The sequence below is a fragment of the Nematostella vectensis genome, chromosome 4 (assembly GCF_932526225.1).
Source record: "Nematostella vectensis chromosome 4, jaNemVect1.1, whole genome shotgun sequence".
NCBI classification, from domain to species: domain Eukaryota; kingdom Metazoa; phylum Cnidaria; class Anthozoa; order Actiniaria; family Edwardsiidae; genus Nematostella; species Nematostella vectensis.
This window is the reverse complement of record NC_064037.1, coordinates 10,632,876-10,658,399: the sequence shown is the minus strand read 5'-3', so window position 1 is coordinate 10,658,399 and position 25,524 is coordinate 10,632,876. Positions and strand designations below refer to the sequence as shown.

The window sequence follows — 25,524 nt, the reverse complement described above, 5'->3', positions numbered from 1 at the left end:
AAGTGAACTTTGTAAACTTTGTCTGAATGACGTTGTACTCTGATTTACCATTATAACTAACAACAAGAGCCGGGAAGGGAGCATTTAATTATTTTCTTCCTCAATATAAATCCATACACCAATGTCCATATGACTTTGAATTCTAGCTTGCAATTCTTTTGGCTAAAAAACTAAACTGACGGATGATGGAAACAGAACAATAATATTATAGACGATTGCTCCCATACCACTTATAATCCACTGGTTCAATAAAAGATCAATGAAAATCTAATACGGAGTTTAAGTCCAAGCACAGGTTTTGCCATAAGAACTGATCCAACAGAGTGGAAATAGAACACGATGGCGCGTGACCTGAGGGTGTGCGCAGTGTAAGGTGTCATATGCAAACGTGCCTGATGGTCAAGTTAATGTGTTAGACCTATTTCAAGATACAGTGCAACGGCCGAATGACATCGAATGATAGTTCTAAGACCAACTGCCTACCTATTTTTTCAATGTGTAATAAGAATAAAGATAAGTAAACTTGTCGCAAGGTTAATCTATATTTTCGGGCACCCAGCAGAAATATGAAGAGGCTCGTGGAGTTTTTCGATACCTCACCTTCCATTTGGCATTATGTATTAGAACCAAAAGAGCATAAATATATATCATAATATCGATGTTCAAGAGTTCGTTGATCCGGTATCCCGAAAATGGGTGTTCTTGTGGCGCGATTTAAACTGTAGCCAGTCGATTTGGAAAACGCAACAAATGTGAAACGTTAATGCAAACGATATGTTGCAAACAAGTTTCTTTGAGCAAGCGAACGAGCGATCTAAAGTGTTTGGCCTTGCAGGAATGATAGCAAAGTATCGGAAAGTTTTATTTTGTTTTCAACCCAACATTCATTTCCTAGTAGCAGGGTATTTAGTGAACCATCTTGTAACTAGCGCCTTCAGCCCCTGGTCAGCTGGTGTCCAGACGGATTGTGCGCAGTCTGCTACGATCGGCAAGGATGCAGGCTGCCTCGTTAGCTCCACCACAATACCCGGATGACGAAAACACGGTCAGCAGTCTTCCGTTTTGCTGTACCTTGAAAGGACCATGGAGAAAAGAAGATTAAAGAATGTCGGTCAACCACTCCTTTGTTATTGTTTACAATTGAAGGCTAAACTTCAGAATACCCGTCCACATTTTAAGGCCTCTAAATTTTATCGGTCCGCGGTCCGCAGTCCAGAACTACTCAATATAAAGTATCCATCATTGCACAATTAAATTATAAACGGATATGTTATGTTGGTTCGCGGTCCGCAGTCAAAGACTTAGTAGTCATCAATATGCAAAGCGGCTTCACTGCGGACCGCGGACCACGGTAGCAATGAATTATCAGTTAGATTTATAATTTAATACTTCGTTCTATAAATATGCACAGACGGTTCCACAGCGGACTGAGGACAGCGGACCACGGTAGCGGTGACTTAGATTATTTAGAGTTATCATTTAATACTTCGTTCTATAAATATGCAAAGACGGCTTCACAGCGGACCACGGACGACTGCGGACCACTGTAGCAGTGACTTAGATTACTTAGAGTTATTATTTGATATTTCGTTCTATAAATATGTACAGACGGCTTCACAGCAGACCGCGGACTGCGGACCACGGACTGCGGACCACGGCAGTAACGTGGCTCCACAGTGGACGGGTATTCTGAAGTTGCTCTCAATTGAAAATAAATTAAATAAATTTGTTTCCAAGAAAAATTTAAAATTACCGCATCCAAGACTGAAGTGTGATACTTTTCTAAATGATATTTGTTGAATGTTTCTCAGTTTCTTGCTTGAATAAGTCGATGGAAATGGATTCTTTGAGTCACTCGCAAATTGTACCCTTATTTAAAATGGGTGTATACGATATACAACACAAAAACTTGCATAACGACCGTCAGACTGACCTGGAAGCCGGCTTGCTGCACTTCGTGTGCTCTGATCACGTGAGAAAGATCATTCCTCTCGAGGAATGCGTCCAGCGCATGCGCACTACAATTAGCACACAATCATATCACAAACATAAGATGCCATAAAAACACGAGGTTTTCAGAAATTCTGTTTTAGAGGCTTTACCCAGAAGGGGCCCATGGACATTACGCCTTTCTTATTGACATCATTTCTATAGATTTTAAACATTAACGAAAGGCTGTATGCTGTGTATTTTCATGGTAAATGTTGATTTGGATTGATATAACTGGCATTCGAAATTACCGCCAAGGCAATTAAGGCCATTAATTGTATAACGATGTACCAGAGCTTTAAGCTCTAGTAGGTCTCGAATTATTGGTATGGGGGAGGGGGGCACGATACAGAAACATTAAGAAAATATTGGGGCACAGCCACGCCCCTACTGGCCATTTTCTTATGACCTAGATGAGATCATTATTTTCTTAAATTTTTGAAAATATTGGGGGTGGTAAGGAGGGGGGGGGGGGTGGGGGAGGGCACGTGCCCTCAGTGCCACACCCCCTGGACCTGTGTGTGTTTGTACATGGTCTCACCTGAAGACATGTGCTGTCCCGCGACGCTTGTTGTGCACAAAGCCATCATGTTCGGACATTTCTTTTTCCAGTTCTGGTGTTGTATCCTGTCCCCTAAACAATAACATTAAAAAATAACACTCACAATCACATAGTGTCGCTTTCCTCACAATCACATCGTGTCGACCTTGAGAGATTCAAACATAGTGATTCGACCTTAATTTGAGTTATGGAAATTCGAGTTGCCCGAGGTGTTCTGCTCCATTTTCTCGCCTGTTCACTTGCTTTAGAGTCAAACCTCCAGGATAGTAAAATGGAATTGAAGATTGATATTTATAAAAAGATTCATTGAAGCAAGCCGAAATGTATTTAGGACCGATAAGTGATGAATGAAGTTGAAATATAGGTGCTAAGAAAACCTGGTAGCCTCTTGTGTTTGTTTAAATTTTTACTCAATAATTATTTTTTGGACTAGGAGATACTTGGGATGGTATTTATACACTATCAATATATAAAAGTGTCAACTTGACAGGAGCTGTAGTACAAATATATATCGGATGGCCGTGACGCGGTCTTTCGTCATGAAAAGTAAACTGAATAGGCATGGAACTATAAACGACTGTTTACATTTTGCTTAGTTTTTTTTTTTTAATTCGAAAATTAGGGAGTGAGACTGGTCGCGCTGTACGCACAGCCAGGGAAGCGTGTAAACAGACGCTTAAAATGACCGTTAGATTCAGGGAATTACGCTATACGGCAAAACTATAAGAATTTCCACTTTTTGTAACTAGATAACAAGGATTAGGGTTGATTCTACATATTATTTTAACATATACTTGGCTTTATTTTGGTTATAAATTAACCCCAATTTTTAAAACTACAAGCGATGGCGAAGATCGTAACAACCACTGCGATTTTATGCAAAAGCTTCTAGATTAACATGATATTATTTATATCGAGAAAATTATCAATTGAGATTATTCACCTCAAAATCAACAAAGAAAAGAAAGATAAAATTCAAGAGAGTATGATTATATCATACCGAGGTATATCTTACCTTCTTACAAAAATAAGATTCTGAGTTAGTTTGTCAATAATTTGATTGCTTATTAAAAATCCATCTCAGTCTATTACAGACGTGTAATTAAAATGTGATAACCCTTTTCTACCTTTAAATAAATTATTGAGGAATTGGAAAGTGAGTTTGTAACTTGAAGGAATAAGTGAAACAAAGGTGTTTGTGTGCACTTACACCCACATTTGTTCTAGAAACTTTTCTATCAACACAATTTAATCACATAAATAAGTGATGAAGCCAAATTTGGTAATATAATTTTAATTCTAATTTAGCTATGCTTTTAAACACAAGAAATTTACAAAATGTTATTAAAGCATCCAAAGGTAGATTAAAAATTAACGTAATATGAAGAATTAAATCAAAGGTAAAAGAAACCCTCATGTGCTATGGTCTTAGACTCATGTATCCTGCTCTAAAACGGGAATTGATTTATACAGTGACGCTATGCTAAAACCTCATTGAAGCATGAAGGCTTTGTTTGAGTTTGTAAAGTGACTTCAAGCGAAGAATAGAACTGAATATTCATGTGCCTAATACTCATTCGTGTCATATCAGTGAAAGAGAAACGACATCTTAAGGAGAAGTTAATGCTCAAAATTGGCACGACAGTTTTTAAAACCCAATCTAAGGATGAGATTTTAATTTAGGAAACCAACAGGTTCATCGATGGCCACTAGATATTGTATCCAGTTAATCATGACTTAAAGTTTGGCGGACTTTGTTGGCATTTATTTGCCAATGTTTTGAACCGTGAAATCGAGTGAAGTTTTTTCTTCTCAGCCTTTCTTTTATCAAGATTCATCTGGTTCTATCCTACAATGAGCTGCATCGGATATCTAAGACTCCTGGTACGCCGTAAAACCAAGGATATATTCCATGTAGAGACAATACTTCATCGATGTCTGAACGCCTTGGACTTGACTCTACTCGGCGTGGGTTCCATGTTGGGCGCCGGGTTGTACATTGCAACGGGCGAAATCGCCCGCTCGACAGCCGGTCCAGCCATCGTGATATCTCTACTGATTGGTGCTATTCCAGTATGCTTATCATCACTCTGTTATGCAGAGTTTGGATCGAGAATCTCGAAAACGGGCTCGTCCTATACATACACGTATTTTGCGATGGGGGAGATTTGGGCATTTATAGTCGGCTGGAATTTGATTTTAGAAAACATAATAGCTGCGGCTCTTCTGGGCCACGAGTCCAGTCGCTTTCTGAACTCCATCTCCGGTGGAAGGATTTACAAATTCTTTACTGATAACATTTCAAACTGGCAAATCACGGGTCTGCTACCGTTTCCTGACTTCGTAGCATTTGCAATTGTTATGATCTTTACGACCCTTGCGTCGTTCGGTGCGAATCGATCGGCGGGGTTCATACGCGTCGCTATGCTCATCAACGTCTTTGTGGTGGTCTTCGTAGTGCTATCGGGCGTGTACTTCGTCGATACTAAGAACTGGACTAAAGGAAACTTTGCGCCGTATGGATTTTACGGGATAATGTCTGGCGCGGCAAGTTCGTATTTTGCATATCTGGGGTTCGACACCTTGAATACGGCGAGTGAAGAGGCGATCAATCCCAAACACTCCATCCCCAAAGCTTGTAACATCAGTACGTATCTGGGCATAGCCATGTACCTTCTAACCGCAGGAATTTTGACTCTAATGATACCCTACAAGCAGCTTTCGCCTGAGATCGCCCTCCCACAAGCCTTCGCAGACGAAGGGTTCCCAATTGGCAAATACTTTGTGGCGGTAGGCGGGATGTCTGCTATGGCTTTAAGTCTACTCGCGTATTTGTTCTCAGGGCCGCGCATTCTCTACGCCATGTCAAGAGACGGACTCATGATCAAATTTTTCAACAAAATTAGCTACGCAACGCAGGTAAGCACGAGAAAATGGGAAATAAAAACAAAATGAATACAATGAATGAAAAAATGAGTGGTTGGGTGAGTGAGTGTTAGTGGGTGGGTGGGTTTGTGAGGGAGCGAGCTAGCGAGCTAGCAAGCGAGCAATAATATACTTGGTATCATCGTTAATATTTAGCATTGTTGCTATTACCGTCCGTCTTCATCACAACAATTCACAAAGGTAACCATATTCCTCTTCCCTTAAACACTATAATGCTACCCGGCGCACATGACATTTACAACAATTACTAGATCTAGGGTGTGTGTGTCTGGATATTCTCCGCAGGTGCCAGTTCGCGGCGTGTTATTCTGCGGTCTTACCGCGGCGTCAGTCTCGCTCTTCGTCAACACCAGCAACCTTGTGGAGATGCTCTCTATAGGTACAATGCTCGCATACATCGCCATCGCCATTTCAGTACTCCTAGAGCGACACAAACCGGCTGAACCACGCGAGCACGAGTTTCTCTCTAGGAAAACATCCACCGCGAGTAACGCGACCGAAGAGCCGAGCTGCTGGCGGAAGTTCGCCGAGTTTTGCTTTCGCTGCAAAGGAGAAACAGAGCGCCACTCCTCTGGTCGATACGCGCCGATAGACACTTTGCATGAGCAGAGTGACAGCCGCCAGCCCACGCAGGATACGTACCACACGGCTTGCCTCAGTACTGCCTGCCTAGTCGTTGGCGCGTTTGGCTTCTGCCTGACCGTGAGCCCCTCGGCAGGCCTCATGTACATGCGAGAGAAGAATCCTTATGTGATCGTGGTGTCGTGTGTTTTTCTGTTCGTCGCGTTGGTGTCTGTTGTGATGATACTCCTGCAGCCTCGGCGAACACCAAGACCTCGGTATCACGTACCATGCGTGCCTCTAATACCCATCAGCAGTGTAGTTATTAATGAATATCTACTGACCAACCTGTCTAAGCTGACCTGGGCTAGCTTCACTGCCTGGACGTTTATAGGTAATGCCCGCTTTAGTAAAGTCAATTTTATAGCCACTAACCGTTCTAGACAATTTTTTGAACCCTTTTTTTTGTAACAAATCTTCCAGGAATGACTGTCTACTTCATGTACGGCTTGCATCATAGTGAAGAGGATGATGACGAGGACAAGCTCAAACAGTTTCTTCTCACCCTTACACCACCGACCCGTGACGCGCGGGACGATACGGGTGCCACGCGGGATCACGGCAAGCGAACCTGGCCGAGTAGCGAGGATTTCACGCCAATCTCTAGCAACAATAGCGAGGACGAAGGATTCCAGTCAACAATGATCACAAGTGATGAGGATCGTTCCCCCAAAAGGAGGTTGCCCAATACCAATGGACTAAAGGGTCCGCCATTAAAAGAAAAAGCAGATGAAAACTGACTGAAAGTTGTATAGAGAATTTGAATTTGCGTTTGAGATTGGATAGATAAATCCATTGAATGGAAGACAATAGATAATAATAATAGATAAAAAGTAACGCCGAGAGAACGTGTCAACATCTAGTTTATCACAATTTTCAAGAGGAATTCTTTTTTGCAGTGTAACAAAATGAGATGATGAATAAACAAGCAAATAACATTTGATGAGTTCTTTACAGTCGACAAGCTTCATATGGTCGTAACACTTGTTCAACGTTTAAACAAGACCTGGACAATCAAGATAGAAGTCGGTTGTCTTAGATATAGCTGCCCTGATCGTGCGAATTCGACAAGCTTCCACATGGTCGCAACACTCGTCAGACGTTTAAACAAGACCTGGATGATCAGACGTCGGTTGTCTATAGATAAAGCTGCCCTGATCGTGTGAACTTATATTTAAAAAAAAAATGGCTGATACGGCTGGGACAACATTAAGGAAATCAGACTAGCCGAGTGTCAGGCGCATTTTCCATTCCCTATGAAGTATAAACCTGGAACCAATTTTTTAATTCCCATACTAGCAATTACTTTGAACAAATGAAGTAAGAGCTGAAGTAAGAATTCAAGATATAAAATGTTGTTTACTATTGTTTGTTAAAGATTCGTGGTTTATCCTGTCATGTGCAATAAACCAATAAATCAATAGCATTACTGTTGACTTGATTAATACCTCAAGGGGTCACCCCACATTAGCTCCCAGGCCAGCTCATTTTGTTTCTCGGGTTCATCTAAGAGAACTGGGACTTCGTCAATGGCCTTGAGGAGTCCGCTGCCATGGGAAGGCATAGGAATACCGCCATGAACACAGAACACCTGAGGCAAAAACATAGCGAGAGAACAATCAGTGACAACTTTATACGTGGTAAAAAGAACGTAGAAATGAGACTATTACTAAATACCAACAATTGCTACTTAAAAAGAAAATTTAAAAGGAAAAAATCGTTCCGGGCCTCGAATTTCTTGATATGAGACAACATTTGTCTATATGACCTTGACTTTTACTGACCCAGATTGACACGGGTCCTGTCTATTGACCTGGACCTCTTCGTTTATTGACCTTGTCATTGCCTATATGACCTTGACTCTCTTTTTATATGACCTTCACTTTTACTGACCCAGATTGACGTTGATCTTGTTTGTTGACTTGGGTCTCTCAGTCTCTGTGTCTATTGACCTTGACTTTTCTTTCTATATGACCTTGACTTTTACTGACCCAGACTGACGCAAGCTATATCTACTAACCTTATCGTCAATGGTTGCAGCGAGTGGAAGGACGTCAAACACAGAGTTGATTGCTTTCCACACTTCCTGTCCCACCTCGTCACCAAACTTGGCGTGACACTCCCTGGATTAAACCAAAAAGGGCATGGCGTGATCCTGAGTGAAATAAACTACAAAGGACAGGGCGTGACAATCCCTGAAATTAATCATAATAGGCATGGCATAGCTCTCCCTGAAATAAATCGCATAAAGAAATTTCACTAAAATTAACCTACGTGATACACTTCCGCCATCGGCTTACCGTTTGAATGTGAATAGCTTTTGGATTGTTCTGTACTCGTGGTTCCCGCGAATAAGGAAGAACTTCGTGGGCGCCAGCAGCTTCTGAGAGAAGAGGTACGCGACGACCTGGGAGAGGGGTTGGGGGGGGGGGAGGGTTAATCACAATGTTAATATACACCAAAGATTAAATAAAATAACCGAGCTTAGCATAGATTGCTCAGGGGCTCATAAGTAGGGGCAATCAACTTCCCCACATTCTGGTACTACATAGGTGTCACGGCGTTTCCTAGGATCAGGCTATTTTTAGACGCGGGGATTAGCCAATCAGATGCGACGTTTTGGCTGAGCTCAACTGCACGCGCAGTCTCAGACAAAAAACTATCTTCTGTCTTCGGTACTTTGAATTTCGTTGATCTCTTCTTCAATATGAATCCAACTATGCCTACGACTTCAAATTCTTGCTTGCAATGTTTTTGGTAAACTAACAAAACCGACGGATGATGGATAAAAATATATTCTTCCTAACTGCAATTTGCGCGTGCATCCTCACGTCACTCGCGCGCGCGACAAACGTCAACGCAGCCCGTTTTTGCGCGCGCGTCTAAAAATAGCCTGATCCAGGGAAACGCCGTGCTCAGAGAAGAAGCATTGTTTAGGAGGTAACAGAAAGATTTTAGCGATGTTAAAACATCGACCTCAGATATCCAAAACCACCTACTCACCTCGACCCCATTCTCCCCGCGGTCAACGTAGTCACCAAGGAAGAGGAAGTTTGACGGAGTAAGGACTGGGCCCATCCGCCATAATAACTTCTCGAAGCACACGAGATCACGGAAGTTCCCATGCAGATCCCCTAAAGGGATGACATGAGAAGACATGAGAAGGCATTTTCACAATCAATTCAACGCAAGTGTCTGATCATGTATATGCCCGTTGCAAGTGCAGAAATAACAGGCTTTGTCAGGCTAGATGGTAATAAACCCACAAAATCCTCTCTTCGCTTGATTTCAACATGCGATACGATAATTAGTATGCGTATATTTTCTTCCATTTGGCATATGCACTAATTAATTAACCTGTTTAACAAAATAAGACATATCAAGCCAAGCCTGCCCTGAACCGAGTTGGGACCCGAACCTTGTAACTTAAGTAATGAAGCGCATGACTTTTACTTAGTTCGCGGGTGACCATTAGGAGTAATACCTACTGCAGTAAAACAAATGATAAGCATACAAATATAATTTTAATAATATATGTAATAAATAACAGTTGTGTCACTTGATGCTGTTGTTTTGTTGATATCTTCTTGTTGATGCTGTTTTTGTTGTTGTTATTCCAGTTTACCATTTTCTGACATCTGTCGAAGTTTTGAATATGTACCTAGAACGTAGACAGGAGACTGCACTCGAAGCATTCTTGGTTCCTCCATCACGACCTCCCTTAGGCTGCGGCACACCGACAACAGGCAGTTGGCCAGCGCCCCCATTTCGACCACGCCCCACGCGAAGCCCTCCTTACCAGCCCCCAGCTTGGTGGCTGCGCTAGACTTAATGGGACGTTCAAAGTAGCGCAAGGCGGCAAGCATCTGATTTGCGTCCGATTGCTATGGAACAGAATAAAGAGAGCAATTGTATAAATCAAAGGCCCAGTGAGCCAACTCGTGAATGCAAATGTATTTTCATAGTTATTTTCTTTGTTTCAGGATACTGAACAAAGCATGATCACATCCAAGATGCTGAGAGTACATAAGAATGTCCGCATGCCCCTTTTCTTTCCGAAGTGATGACAAAACGGATACTGGAGGAAGTAGTTGTTCTTATTCTTGTTCTTATTCTGCTCTTTTGACTCGTTTGAAGTTGAACTAATAACATCATCATAATGAAATAAAATGTGTTTACAGCTCGACGCACAATATACCGTGTTTTCAGTGAAAGTTTTGAGAATTAAGCCAATAAGAACATAATATGTGATTGAAATGAATTGTGTAAATGTATAAAATTATTCTTTGGTGAAAGCGTTGTATACAGCGCTCCTACTTGATGCCGAATATGTTGTGTGTTTATACCTTGGTGAATATGTTGTGTGTTTATACCTTGGTAAATATGTTGTGTGCTTATATACCTTGGTGAATATGTTGTGTGTTTATACCTTGGTAAATATGTTATGTGTTTATACCTTGGTGAATATGTTGTGTGTTTATACCTTGGTGAATATGTTGTGTGTTTATACCTTGGTGAATATGTTGTGTGTTTATACCTTGGTGAATATGTTGTGTGCTTATACCTTGGTGAATATGTTGTGTGCTTATATACCTTGGTGAATATGTTGTGTGTTTATACCTTGGTGAATATGTTGTGTGCTTATATACCTTGGTGAATATGTTGTGTGTTTATACCTTGGTAAATATGTTATGTGTTTATACCTTGGTGAATATGTTGTGTGCTAATATAGCTTGCTAAATATGTTGTGTGTTTATACCTTGGTGAATATGTTGTTTGCTTATATACCTTACTGAATATGTTGTGTGTATACCTTGCTGGATATGTTGTGTGTTTATACCTTGCTGAATATGTTTTGTGTTTATACCTTGTTGAATATGTTGTGTGTTAATACCTTGTTGAACATGTGTGTTTATACCTTGTTGAATATTTTGTGTGTTTATATCTTGTTGAATATGTTGTGTGTTTATACCATGTTGCATATGTTGTATTTTTACCTTGCTGAATATGTTGTGTGTTTATACCTTGCTAAATATGTCGTTTGTTCATACCTTGTTGAATATGTTGTGTGTTAATGCCTTGCTGAATATGTTGTGTGCTTATACCTTGGTGAATATGTTGTGTGTTTATACCTTGGTGAATATGTTGTGTGTTTATACCTTGGTAAATATGTTGTGTGCTTATATACCTTGGTGAATATGTTGTGTGTTTATACCTTGGTAAATATGTTATGTGTTTATACCTTGGTGAATATGTTGTGTGTTTATACCTTGGTGAATATGTTGTGTGTTTATACCTTGGTGAATATGTTGTGTGTTTATACCTTGGTGAATATGTTGTGTGCTTATACCTTGGTGAATATGTTGTGTGTTTATACCTTGGTGAATATGTTGTGTGTTTATACCTTGGTAAATATGTTGTGTGCTTATATACCTTGGTGAATATGTTGTGTGTTTATACCTTGGTAAATATGTTATGTGTTTATACCTTGGTGAATATGTTGTGTGTTTATACCTTGGTGAATATGTTGTGTGTTTATACCTTGGTGAATATGTTGTGTGTTTATACCTTGGTGAATATGTTGTGTGCTTATACCTTGGTGAATATGTTGTGTGCTTATATACCTTGGTGAATATGTTGTGTGTTTATACCTTGGTAAATATGTTGTGTGCTTATATACCTTGGTGAATATGTTGTGTGTTTATACCTTGGTAAATATGTTATGTGTTTATACCTTGGTGAATATGTTGTGTGCTAATATAGCTTGCTAAATATGTTGTGTGTTTATACCTTGGTGAATATGTTGTTTGCTTATATACCTTACTGAATATGTTGTGTGTATACCTTGCTGGATATGTTGTGTGTTTATACCTTGCTGAATATGTTTTGTGTTTATACCTTGTTGAATATGTTGTGTGTTAATACCTTGTTGAACATGTGTGTTTATACCTTGTTGAATATTTTGTGTGTTTATATCTTGTTGAATATGTTGTGTGTTTATACCATGTTGCATATGTTGTATTTTTACCTTGCTGAATATGTTGTGTGTTTATACCTTGCTAAATATGTCGTTTGTTCATACCTTGTTGAATATGTTGTGTGTTAATGCCTTGCTGAATATGTTGTGTGCTTATACCTTGGTGAATATGTTGTGTGTTTATACCTTGGTGAATATGTTGTGTGTTTATACCTTGGTAAATATGTTGTGTGCTTATATACCTTGGTGAATATGTTGTGTGTTTATACCTTGGTAAATATGTTATGTGTTTATACCTTGGTGAATATGTTGTGTGTTTATACCTTGGTGAATATGTTGTGTGTTTATACCTTGGTGAATATGTTGTGTGTTTATACCTTGGTGAATATGTTGTGTGCTTATACCTTGGTGAATATGTTGTGTGTTTATACCTTGGTGAATATGTTGTGTGTTTATACCTTGGTAAATATGTTGTGTGCTTATATACCTTGGTGAATATGTTGTGTGTTTATACCTTGGTAAATATGTTATGTGTTTATACCTTGGTGAATATGTTGTGTGTTAATACCTTGTTGAACATGTGTGTTTATACCTTGGTGAATATTTTGTGTGTTTATATCTTGTTGAATATGTTGTGTGCTTATACCTTGGTGAATATGTTGTGTGCTTATATACCTTGGTGAATATGTTGTGTGTTTATACCTTGGTGAATATGTTGTGTGCTTATATACCTTGGTGAATATGTTGTGTGTTTATACCTTGGTAAATATGTTATGTGTTTATACCTTGGTGAATATGTTGTGTGCTAATATAGCTTGCTAAATATGTTGTGTGTTTATACCTTGGTGAATATGTTGTTTGCTTATATACCTTACTGAATATGTTGTGTGTATACCTTGCTGGATATGTTGTGTGTTTATACCTTGCTGAATATGTTTTGTGTTTATACCTTGTTGAATATGTTGTGTGTTAATACCTTGTTGAACATGTGTGTTTATACCTTGTTGAATATTTTGTGTGTTTATATCTTGTTGAATATGTTGTGTGTATACCTTGCTGGATATGTTGTGTGTTTATACCTTGGTGAATATGTTGTGTGCTTATACCTTGGTGAATATGTTGTGTGCTTATATACCTTGGTGAATATGTTGTGTGTTTATACCTTGGTGAATATGTTGTGTGCTTATATACCTTGGTGAATATGTTGTGTGTTTATACCTTGGTAAATATGTTATGTGTTTATACCTTGGTGAATATGTTGTGTGCTAATATAGCTTGCTAAATATGTTGTGTGTTTATACCTTGGTGAATATGTTGTTTGCTTATATACCTTACTGAATATGTTGTGTGTATACCTTGCTGGATATGTTGTGTGTTTATACCTTGCTGAATATGTTTTGTGTTTATACCTTGTTGAATATGTTGTGTGTTAATACCTTGTTGAACATGTGTGTTTATACCTTGTTGAATATTTTGTGTGTTTATATCTTGTTGAATATGTTGTGTGTTTATACCATGTTGCATATGTTGTATTTTTACCTTGCTGAATATGTTGTGTGTTTATACCTTGCTAAATATGTCGTTTGTTCATACCTTGTTGAATATGTTGTGTGTTAATGCCTTGCTGAATATGTTGTGTGCTTATACCTTGGTGAATATGTTGTGTGTTTATACCTTGGTGAATATGTTGTGTGTTTATACCTTGGTAAATATGTTGTGTGCTTATATACCTTGGTGAATATGTTGTGTGTTTATACCTTGGTAAATATGTTATGTGTTTATACCTTGGTGAATATGTTGTGTGTTTATACCTTGGTGAATATGTTGTGTGTTTATACCTTGGTGAATATGTTGTGTGTTTATACCTTGGTGAATATGTTGTGTGCTTATACCTTGGTGAATATGTTGTGTGTTTATACCTTGGTGAATATGTTGTGTGTTTATACCTTGGTAAATATGTTGTGTGCTTATATACCTTGGTGAATATGTTGTGTGTTTATACCTTGGTAAATATGTTATGTGTTTATACCTTGGTGAATATGTTGTGTGTTTATACCTTGGTGAATATGTTGTGTGTTTATACCTTGGTGAATATGTTGTGTGTTTATACCTTGGTGAATATGTTGTGTGCTTATACCTTGGTGAATATGTTGTGTGCTTATATACCTTGGTGAATATGTTGTGTGTTTATACCTTGGTAAATATGTTGTGTGCTTATATACCTTGGTGAATATGTTGTGTGTTTATACCTTGGTAAATATGTTATGTGTTTATACCTTGGTGAATATGTTGTGTGCTAATATAGCTTGCTAAATATGTTGTGTGTTTATACCTTGGTGAATATGTTGTTTGCTTATATACCTTACTGAATATGTTGTGTGTATACCTTGCTGGATATGTTGTGTGTTTATACCTTGCTGAATATGTTTTGTGTTTATACCTTGTTGAATATGTTGTGTGTTAATACCTTGTTGAACATGTGTGTTTATACCTTGTTGAATATTTTGTGTGTTTATATCTTGTTGAATATGTTGTGTGTTTATACCATGTTGCATATGTTGTATTTTTACCTTGCTGAATATGTTGTGTGTTTATACCTTGCTAAATATGTCGTTTGTTCATACCTTGTTGAATATGTTGTGTGTTAATGCCTTGCTGAATATGTTGTGTGCTTATACCTTGGTGAATATGTTGTGTGTTTATACCTTGGTGAATATGTTGTGTGTTTATACCTTGGTAAATATGTTGTGTGCTTATATACCTTGGTGAATATGTTGTGTGTTTATACCTTGGTAAATATGTTATGTGTTTATACCTTGGTGAATATGTTGTGTGTTTATACCTTGGTGAATATGTTGTGTGTTTATACCTTGGTGAATATGTTGTGTGTTTATACCTTGGTAAATATGTTGTGTGCTTATATAACTTGGTGAATATGTTGTGTGTTTATACCTTGGTAAATATGTTATGTGTTTATACCTTGGTGAATATGTTGTGTGTTTATATCTTGTTGAATATGTTGTGTGTATACCTTGCTGGATATGTTGTGTGTTTATACCTTGGTGAATATGTTGTGTGCTTATACCTTGGTGAATATGTTGTGTGCTTATATACCTTGGTGAATATGTTGTGTGTTTATACCTTGGTGAATATGTTGTGTGCTTATATACCTTGGTGAATATGTTGTGTGTTTATACCTTGGTAAATATGTTATGTGTTTATACCTTGGTGAATATGTTGTGTGCTAATATAGCTTGCTAAATATGTTGTGTGTTTATACCTTGGTGAATATGTTGTTTGCTTATATACCTTACTGAATATGTTGTGTGTATACCTTGCTGGATATGTTGTGTGTTTATACCTTGCTGAATATGTTTTGTGTTTATACCTTGTTGAATATGTTGTGTGTTAATACCTTGTTGAACATGTGTGTTTATACCTTGTTGAATATTTTGTGTGTTTATATCTTGTTGAATATGTTGTGTGTTTATACCATGTTGCATATGTTGTATTTTTACCTTGCTGAATATGTTGTGTGTTTATACCTTGCTAAATATGTCGTTTGTTCATACCTTGTTGAATATGTTGTGTGTTAATGCCTTGCTGAATATGTTGTGTGCTTATACCTTGGTGAATATGTTGTGTGTTTATACCTTGGTGAATATGTTGTGTGTTTATACCTTGGTAAATATGTTGTGTGCTTATATACCTTGGTGAATATGTTGTGTGTTTATACCTTGGTAAATATGTTATGTGTTTATACCTTGGTGAATATGTTGTGTGTTTATACCTTGGTGAATATGTTGTGTGTTTATACCTTGGTGAATATGTTGTGTGTTTATACCTTGGTGAATATGTTGTGTGTTTATACCTTGGTGAATATGTTGTGTGCTTATACCTTGGTGAATATGTTGTGTGTTTATACCTTGGTGAATATGTTGTGTGTTTATACCTTGGTAAATATGTTGTGTGCTTATATACCTTGGTGAATATGTTGTGTGTTTATACCTTGGTAAATATGTTATGTGTTTATACCTTGGTGAATATGTTGTGTGTTTATACCTTGGTGAATATGTTGTGTGTTTATACCTTGGTGAATATGTTGTGTTTATACCTTGGTGAATATGTTGTGTGCTTATACCTTGGTGAATATGTTGTGTGCTTATATACCTTGGTGAATATGTTGTGTGTTTATACCTTGGTAAATATGTTGTGTGCTTATATACCTTGGTGAATATGTTGTGTGTTTATACCTTGGTGAATATGTTGTGTGTTTATACCTTGGTGAATATGTTGTGTGTTTATACCTTGGTGAATATGTTGTGTGCTTATACCTTGGTGAATATGTTGTGTGCTTATATACCTTGGTGAATATGTTGTGTGTTTATACCTTGGTAAATATGTTGTGTGCTTATATACCTTGGTGAATATGTTGTGTGCTTATACCTTGGTGAATATGTTGTGTGTTTATACCTTGGTGAATATGTTGTGTGTTTATACCTTGGTAAATATGTTGTGTGCTTATATACCTTGGTGAATATGTTGTGTGTTTATACCTTGGTAAATATGTTATGTGTTTATACCTTGGTGAATATGTTGTGTGTTTATACCTTGGTGAATATGTTGTGTGTTTATACCTTGGTGAATATGTTGTGTGTTTATACCTTGGTGAATATGTTGTGTGTTTATACCTTGGTGAATATGTTGTGTGCTTATACCTTGGTGAATATGTTGTGTGTTTATACCTTGGTGAATATGTTGTGTGTTTATACCTTGGTAAATATGTTGTGTGCTTATATACCTTGGTGAATATGTTGTGTGTTTATACCTTGGTAAATATGTTATGTGTTTATACCTTGGTGAATATGTTGTGTGTTTATACCTTGGTAAATATGTTGTGTGCTTATATACCTTGGTGAATATGTTGTGTGTTTATACCTTGGTAAATATGTTATGTGTTTATACCTTGGTGAATATGTTGTGTGTTTATACCTTGGTGAATATGTTGTGTGTTTATACCTTGGTGAATATGTTGTGTGTTTATACCTTGGTGAATATGTTGTGTGTTTATACCTTGGTGAATATGTTGTGTGCTTATACCTTGGTGAATATGTTGTGTGTTTATACCTTGGTGAATATGTTGTGTGTTTATACCTTGGTAAATATGTTGTGTGCTTATATACCTTGGTGAATATGTTGTGTGTTTATACCTTGGTAAATATGTTATGTGTTTATACCTTGGTGAATATGTTGTGTGTTTATACCTTGGTGAATATGTTGTGTGTTTATACCTTGGTGAATATGTTGTGTGTTTATACCTTGGTGAATATGTTGTGTGCTTATACCTTGGTGAATATGTTGTGTGCTTATATACCTTGGTGAATATGTTGTGTGTTTATACCTTGGTAAATATGTTGTGTGCTTATATACCTTGGTGAATATGTTGTGTGTTTATACCTTGGTAAATATGTTATGTGTTTATACCTTGGTGAATATGTTGTGTGCTAATATAGCTTGCTAAATATGTTGTGTGTTTATACCTTGGTGAATATGTTGTTTGCTTATATACCTTACTGAATATGTTGTGTGTATACCTTGCTGGATATGTTGTGTGTTTATACCTTGCTGAATATGTTTTGTGTTTATACCTTGTTGAATATGTTGTGTGTTAATACCTTGTTGAACATGTGTGTTTATACCTTGTTGAATATTTTGTGTGTTTATATCTTGTTGAATATGTTGTGTGTTTATACCATGTTGCATATGTTGTATTTTTACCTTGCTGAATATGTTGTGTGTTTATACCTTGCTAAATATGTCGTTTGTTCATACCTTGTTGAATATGTTGTGTGTTAATGCCTTGCTGAATATGTTGTGTGCTTATACCTTGGTGAATATGTTGTGTGTTTATACCTTGGTGAATATGTTGTGTGTTTATACCTTGGTAAATATGTTGTGTGCTTATATACCTTGGTGAATATGTTGTGTGTTTATACCTTGGTAAATATGTTATGTGTTTATACCTTGGTGAATATGTTGTGTGTTTATACCTTGGTGAATATGTTGTGTGTTTATACCTTGGTGAATATGTTGTGTGTTTATACCTTGGTGAATATGTTGTGTGCTTATACCTTGGTGAATATGTTGTGTGTTTATACCTTGGTGAATATGTTGTGTGTTTATACCTTGGTAAATATGTTGTGTGCTTATATACCTTGGTGAATATGTTGTGTGTTTATACCTTGGTAAATATGTTATGTGTTTATACCTTGGTGAATATGTTGTGTGTTTATACCTTGGTGAATATGTTGTGTGTTTATACCTTGGTGAATATGTTGTGTGTTTATACCTTGGTGAATATGTTGTGTGCTTATACCTTGGTGAATATGTTGTGTGCTTATATACCTTGGTGAATATGTTGTGTGTTTATACCTTGGTGAATATGTTGTGTGCTTATATACCTTGGTGAATATGTTGTGTGTTTATACCTTGGTAAATATGTTATGTGTTTATACCTTGGTGAATATGTTGTGTGCTAATATAGCTTGCTAAATATGTTGTGTGTTTATACCTTGGTGAATATGTTGTTTGCTTATATACCTTACTGAATATGTTGTGTGTATACCTTGCTGGATATGTTGTGTGTTTATACCTTGCTGAATATGTTTTGTGTTTATACCTTGTTGAATATGTTGTGTGTTAATACCTTGTTGAACATGTGTGTTTATACCTTGTTGAATATTTTGTGTGTTTATATCTTGTTGAATATGTTGTGTGTTTATACCATGTTGCATATGTTGTATTTTTACCTTGCTGAATATGTTGTGTGTTTATACCTTGCTAAATATGTCGTTTGTTCATACCTTGTTGAATATGTTGTGTGTTAATGCCTTGCTGAATATGTTGTGTTTTCCTTGTTAAACTTGTTGCGTGTCCATGCCATGTTGAAAATGCTGACAGTAAGTATCCTTGCTATGTTGTACTAAGCTGTCGTGTGTTTATACATTGTTGAATATGCTGTGTTTTTTGCCTGTCGTGTGTCCGTACCTTGTTGAATTGTGTGTTTATACCTGTTGTGTGTTCATAACATGCTGAATTGTGTGTCATACCTGTCGTGTGTTCGTACCTTGCTGAATTGTGTGTCCATACCTGTCGTGTTTCCGTACCTTGCTGAATTGTGTGTTCTGCCTGTCGTGTGTCCGTACCTTGCTGAATTGTGTGTCCATACCTGTCGTGTGTCCGTACCTTGTTGAACGTGTTGACAGAGGGCATCCTAGCTATGTTGTACCTCTTCCCTTCTAGATGAACCGCTGTGCTACCACTGATAGCCTCGGTATCGCGCATGTCCCATAATGCACTCACGTCACTCAGCATGCCACTGCGTCTAACTTTGACGGAGTGAATGGCAAGGTCGTATGACGGTTTCTGCATAACACTAGAGAGACAAGTGGATTTAGCCTTTGATGAAACGAATAGAAAAAAGGGGGAGGGGAGGGAAACACTTACTCAGTAGGAAATCCCTTATCAACCAAGTCCATGCAAGTCTCTTCGAATTCGCTGCTAACACTCTTTCGCTTTTTGCCCCTGGAGAAATAAAGAACTTAAACTGTAGATGAATGTGACAATGCAGACCACATTTAGATATGCCGACTGCAGCAAATTACGCATGGGCCATTTAAGGTCTCGGTAAAGGTAAACGACGTGTCCGCGGAAAAAAATATTCTCGCGCCGCAATTTTCACTACATGTACAAACTATATATCAAATAAAAGATAAAAGATTGAATTATCTCATGAAAGTTTTATTTTTGCAATAGCTAATTCTGTGTTTACGTTTTGAGGCCTCAAACTCAAAAGTACGGAGTTTACTCTAGAGCGTAATGCACCTTCGCATTATTGCGCATGCACTTGCACGTAATTGCATCTCAATGACAGATAGATGATCTATTAAAGTGTGTGAGGACTTTTTGTTATTTGACACTGTGAAAAAAATATCACGAATCAAAGTTGGAACTCTCATTTTTGGCAAAATTTGGACACGAAAAGTGCTATAAAAGCGATCTTCAGTCGAAAATCGACACACACACCTTATGACATGGCATAATTATCTATCAGATCCCGAAAATTTGAAGGCGATATCTTAAAACCCGTCGCGAGGTTACGCCCGACAAGCTCGAGTTCTCGACTCAAAATAAAACGCTAGAAAAGTCAAAGATTTTCCGTGAGTTCACAGGACACAGGAAACAGCAAAGGCCCATTTTAGCCGTCTTAGATTGCGATTTATGGAAAAAATTTTTTTGCAAAAACAAATTTTAAGAACTATTGATACAGGTTTTGCAAAAACCACAAAACGAAACAGTGGTGTCAAATTTACCTTTACCAAGACCCTAATATAGCAGCTTTAAGGTTCAAAACAGATCCCATCTTCACAGTCCTTTTTTACTAGTCTTGTTCTACTTACCATTTGACTGCACCATCATTAGACTCACTGCCGACCAAACCCTTGAAAAGATCCTCTTGTGCGAGCTTGACGATAGATTGAGGTAGACGGAATAAAGTGGAAGTACCACGGAATTTTAGGCTCCCAACAGACTCAAGGAAGTCAACCAGAGGCAAGGCATCTTTCACTTCATCACCAAACAAACTAAGAACAATAACAAACATACATCAGGCCAGGCGTGTATGTGTGGGGGAGGTTCACAGCGTGTGGGAACACTTCCTTTGCTGCTGTGGGATTTTTAAAAAATTAAATTACCTTTTTACATATGACTCCTATGTGTATCATATCACATGTGTGTCATATCATATACAGTACTTACCCGCTTATAAGAACCTAGAATTAAAGAATCTGTTAGCCTAAAATTTGAAACAGGTTCTTATTTAAAAGATCTCCCAGCAATGATTAAAATCATGATTATTAAGCAGTAAACTAAAACATGTATTCTATAATGTCCAGTATTAACATTTCATCAATCTAGATACCCTACAGCCATTAGTATATTAACTTTATTCTTTAAAAAAACTAAAATTTAAAATAGTACTATTTAAATAAGACCCTGTTTAGGCTTACCTGGAAAAAGCTAGGTTCTTATTAGCAGGTAAGTACTGTATATAATACCTACAGTGTGTCACATTTCTTGTCACAGTGTGTTATGTCATGTCTTGTCACATCATCTCTTGTCACAGTTTGACGCATCATGCTTTGTCACAGTGTGTCACGTCATATTACTTTATGGCCCAGTCGGTCATCACAGAGTGTCACCTTATGTTTTGTCAGAGTGTGTCACGTCATATCTTGTCACAGCATGTCACGTCATGTCTGGTCACAGTATATCACTGCATGACTTGTCACAGCCTGTCACGTCATGTCTTGTCACAGTGTGTCACGTCATGTTTTTTCAGAGTGTGTCACGTCATATCTTTTCACAGTATGTCACGTCATGTCTTGTCACAGTGTGTCACGCCATGTCTTGTCACAGTGTCACGTCATGTCTTGTCACACCATTTCTTGTCAAAGTGAGTCATGCCATGTCTTGTCACAGCATGTCACTTCATGTCTTGTCACAGTGTCACGTTATGTCTTGTCACACCATTTCTTGTCAAAGTGAGTCACGCCATGTCTTGTCAAAGTGAGTCACGCCATGTCTTGTCAAAGTGAGTCACGACATGTCTTGTCAAAGTGAGTCACGCCATGTCTTGTCAAAGTGAGTCGCGCCATGTCTTGTCACAGTGTGTCATGCAAGGTCATGATACTGCTCATAAATCACACCACAGGAGTACCATCATGCAGTTGTATCTCTAATTACTGTTGTAACATGCATATCACATACGTAGCACTATTTCTTGCTTCCTCGTCCACATCTTTATCTGAAATGCTCTTTCCTTTAGCCAGGCGAATGTCTCTAACCAGGGACCTGTGAAAGCAGGCAATCCAAGTAAAGCTTTGTCCCACGACATGGCTAAACAAAACTTGTTTAACAGCCAATGAGACAGTAAATACCCTCAAAGTATATGATATTCTTGATTGATCATTTTACCGAATAGCAGCCTATTGTATCAACTAACCTAAACTCATTATAGTTCAACAGCCCAGGCTTTTCCTTGTTATAGTAATAAAATATGTAGCGGCATCGCAGCTCTCCTGAAGGCCCTCCATGGGGAGTGATTGGTTCCATAGCTGCTAGGCCATGAAGTATCCTCTTGTAGTTCACTGAGCCTTCCTTCTCAGTGTCAAATGCCCTAGTGAACACACATCACAAAGATTATTTTAACTATTGCAAGTCATGCTTTTGAGATGAATCATTGCAACACAATCTGGAGTTATAACTGTACCTGAAGAAGTCGGTAGCCTTTTGAGGTGCTATACCAAGTTCTGACATCAGTGAAGTAAACTGCTCACAATTTAAGCCTGACGCATCAGGACTGACATACTTGTGGAACACTTTTCTGATAAACTCTTGCTCTGTAATGAAACAAGACTTGCTTCTGAATTAGGAGTGCCATCCTTTAAATTGCTACATAATTCAATGCCTTTTTGGGAGAAAAACATAGGTTAAGTTTGTGCCACTCAGCCTTGCTCAGCCACTTAGCATTGCCAGGATACTATGAGATGCAATGTTGTGAACGATTTGAATGATTATCTTGTGGTCTCCCAAGCCAATCACAGCTGTGTTTGGTCTATTCACACAAATTTAGCTATGCAGTGTGTGGGGCTAGCACCTTGCAAATTGTATTTTGATGCAGATGCTATATACTACATGTTGCCATATGAGTGTCCGTTTGCACATACAGATATTTTGCACCTATAGATATTTTGTATCTGTTTATTTTGATTCTTTAATAAGAACAGACTCAATTTTGACTACAATGAGGGAGGGAGGCGGTGTTCAAGGGCGTGTCCTAGCAATGTGGTTGGATGCTGAGCTGCTTACAAAAATTGACGCAAGTGAGATTTTGAGGTACAAGTAAACTCACCAAGTTTACCAAAATGTGCAGCATCAACTAGCTTGCGATAAGAGCTCTCTTCTACACTAGATAGGATTTCATTCTCTTGGTGGTTTTTCATTGTCTCCTCAGAAATAGCCATCAATGTTGTAGAAGAGCGAGGCTTGCGCTCACAATGCTCTAAAGACAAAGGATTCTTTCTGATAACTGAAGTCAGTCGCTGATGAATGGGAGCAGGCTGTTTTTCTGGAGGTTTTCGGTTGGTTTTCTCTGGCATCACTTCTTCAAGAAAACCCAGAGGGATTGTTTGTGGCTCTGTATATTCATATACTAAGATTAGTAAGTGGCAACTGAATTGACAAAGTTCAACTGGAAGAGGAAGGGGTTAAGGGGAAGAAGGGGAGAAAATCCAGGATTCAGAAATGGAGAACTTTTTTTTTCTAGAATCATTTCCATATTATTCCAACAACTTTACAATAAAGGGGCTACAATTCCCCTTCAACCAACACAGGGCAGTTCCATATTTTGGCCGAGCCGATGTAACTTAGTAGCCTTTTAAGGCTACAAAAATAAAGGGGGTGAAGGTGGCTGAATAAAAAAAATTGATTAGACAGGCTTGTGCATAAGGGGTCAATACTTAATAAGAATGTCTAAAATGCAATTATTTGTTAAAATCTTCATAAAAAGTTTGGTTAGTTCTTTATTTTCCAGATTCTTCCATGTTTATCCCATGACATAAAACTGAGAGTGATGGGCCCCCTATTGGTTTGTCTTTTTGTTGAAATTGAGTATTTACTCAGTGATGATGTTAATTGTTGTTTTCTTTTGTTGGCTCATGACATGTTGGCTCATGAACCTTTCATGTTGGCTCATGAACCTTTTCTGTAGTTAACATTATTTTTTACCTGTTTCCAAAGCTTTGTAGATCAGATGCCTGTATTCATGATGAACCTCCTGTTCACTCTCAATGATATCCCTCAAAGTAAACCAGTTCAAGCTGGCCTTCTCCCTTCGTCCACTACACAGCTCACATGAATGCTCTTCCTTGCCATTGTTACTTGTTTTACCAGTCATGTGACCATCAGGCAGCTCACAAGGATGCCCTTTTTTGCCACTGGTACTTGTACCAGTCACATGACCACCAGGCATACCAACCTCATAGTTATCAGTCTTCTTGGTCTCATCCAGAGAATAATTGTCATTGTCATGGTAGGTTACCAAGAAAACAAAAGAGAGTTTTCTGTTTCTTGTTGAATCTCTTTGGATTGTCAAGATCCCCTGGTTTTTTATGCTGCTGAGGTTCTAAAATCAAAATAATCTGTATCAGAGAATCAGTTGTACAACAATATAAAAGACGATTTAAACATCAAGATTTTTGTTATTTGCTTGTTGTTGAGAGTATGCAAAAAAAAAAAAAACTTTCTGGATCCATGAAAACAAAGTTGATTTGTCAAAAGCCTCATTGTTTTCGGTAGAAATCTGGTCGATCCTCAAGTCGACACCGATCTGCCTATTTCATGGGCCTATCTAGGGATGGGTTGAGCTGGCCGTACCCTGGCTATTTTCAGAGATTTTTGCATAAAATAATGAAGAACTAAAAGGAAATCAATTAAAGAAAAAAGAATCGGGGTCCCCTTTCTTAATTTCTGTAACAATCTATTGTCTGAGACTTTGAAAAACTTTTTGGGAAATCCAAATTTCCCCACTGGACCCAAGGTAGAGAATAAGGACAAGGAGGATATCTCTGTTTAATATATAAACGCTTCATGAGTTGTGTAAGGACATAATACTCAGCATCAACTGATCTGTATTGGAATGTTGTCGAAGACGAGTTCATATTGTTTTGAACAGAATGCGAGGTAGAACACATTCTTCTTTGAGAAGTAGAACACATTCTTCTTTGAGTTGTCATTCAGATGTCATTCAGATGCGAATAGCAATAGCACAACATCAAAATGTTAAAATCTCAATAATTTGATTTTTCCAGCCAGAGTTTAAATGTATTAGCAGGAATACATCTTATCTGATCACTACAAAGAGTTCACATACCAGCTGAGAATGAAACAGGAACCATCGATCAATTGCTGTGACGAGCATTTCGCCTTCTTTCACACAAACATCGGGGAGATGCCAGTCCCCATCTCGCTTACATTTCTCCAGCAATACTTTTTCTTCTTTGATGCTCTTCACCACAAGTCGAACTCGCAAAGAAACCACCGGGAAATCGTCGTTTTTAGGAGCTGAAGCCGGAACGTGGATTGATGAACACAAATCAGCCATGTTTACAAATTTTTCACCTTCAATCTTGCTAGGGAGGGGTAAAATATTCAATAGTGTTATTATTTTGCTATCACGCAATGACGTTTTTACCAGTCTGGCTAACATATATCAGGCCTGTATTTCATACCAGTTAGATTTGGTAGCAATATGTGAAAATAATTAGTGGTATCAAGAGGAAATTGCTTTTTCTTTTTATACATTTTTAAC

The 25,524-nt window shown here is 37.9% G+C and overlaps 2 protein-coding genes across 2 annotated transcripts; one reads left to right on the top strand and one right to left on the bottom strand.

Annotated features, from left to right (window-relative positions):
- Positions 1-68: 68 nt before the first annotated feature.
- On the bottom strand, positions 69-25,469 carry LOC116618970. Its single transcript, XM_032383226.2, has 17 exons — positions 25,087-25,469; positions 23,943-24,339; positions 23,068-23,352; positions 22,426-22,555; positions 22,159-22,332; positions 21,924-22,007; positions 20,555-20,737; positions 19,602-19,679; positions 19,341-19,530; positions 9,780-10,002; positions 9,122-9,252; positions 8,419-8,525; positions 8,139-8,241; positions 7,567-7,709; positions 2,531-2,623; positions 1,934-2,018; positions 69-1,071 (listed from the first exon to the last, which is right to left on the bottom strand). The coding sequence occupies exons 1-17, from the start codon at positions 25,420-25,422 to the stop codon at positions 946-948; spliced, it is 2,868 nt and encodes a 955-aa protein (XP_032239117.2). The 5' UTR covers positions 25,423-25,469; the 3' UTR covers positions 69-945.
- LOC5513684 (cationic amino acid transporter 4) lies at positions 4,105-7,547 on the top strand. Its single transcript, XM_032383227.2, has 3 exons — positions 4,105-5,470; positions 5,783-6,452; positions 6,542-7,547. Exons 1-3 carry the CDS (start codon positions 4,406-4,408, stop codon positions 6,856-6,858), a joined length of 2,052 nt encoding a protein of 683 aa, XP_032239118.1. The 5' UTR covers positions 4,105-4,405; the 3' UTR covers positions 6,859-7,547.
- Positions 25,470-25,524: the final 55 nt, after the last annotated feature.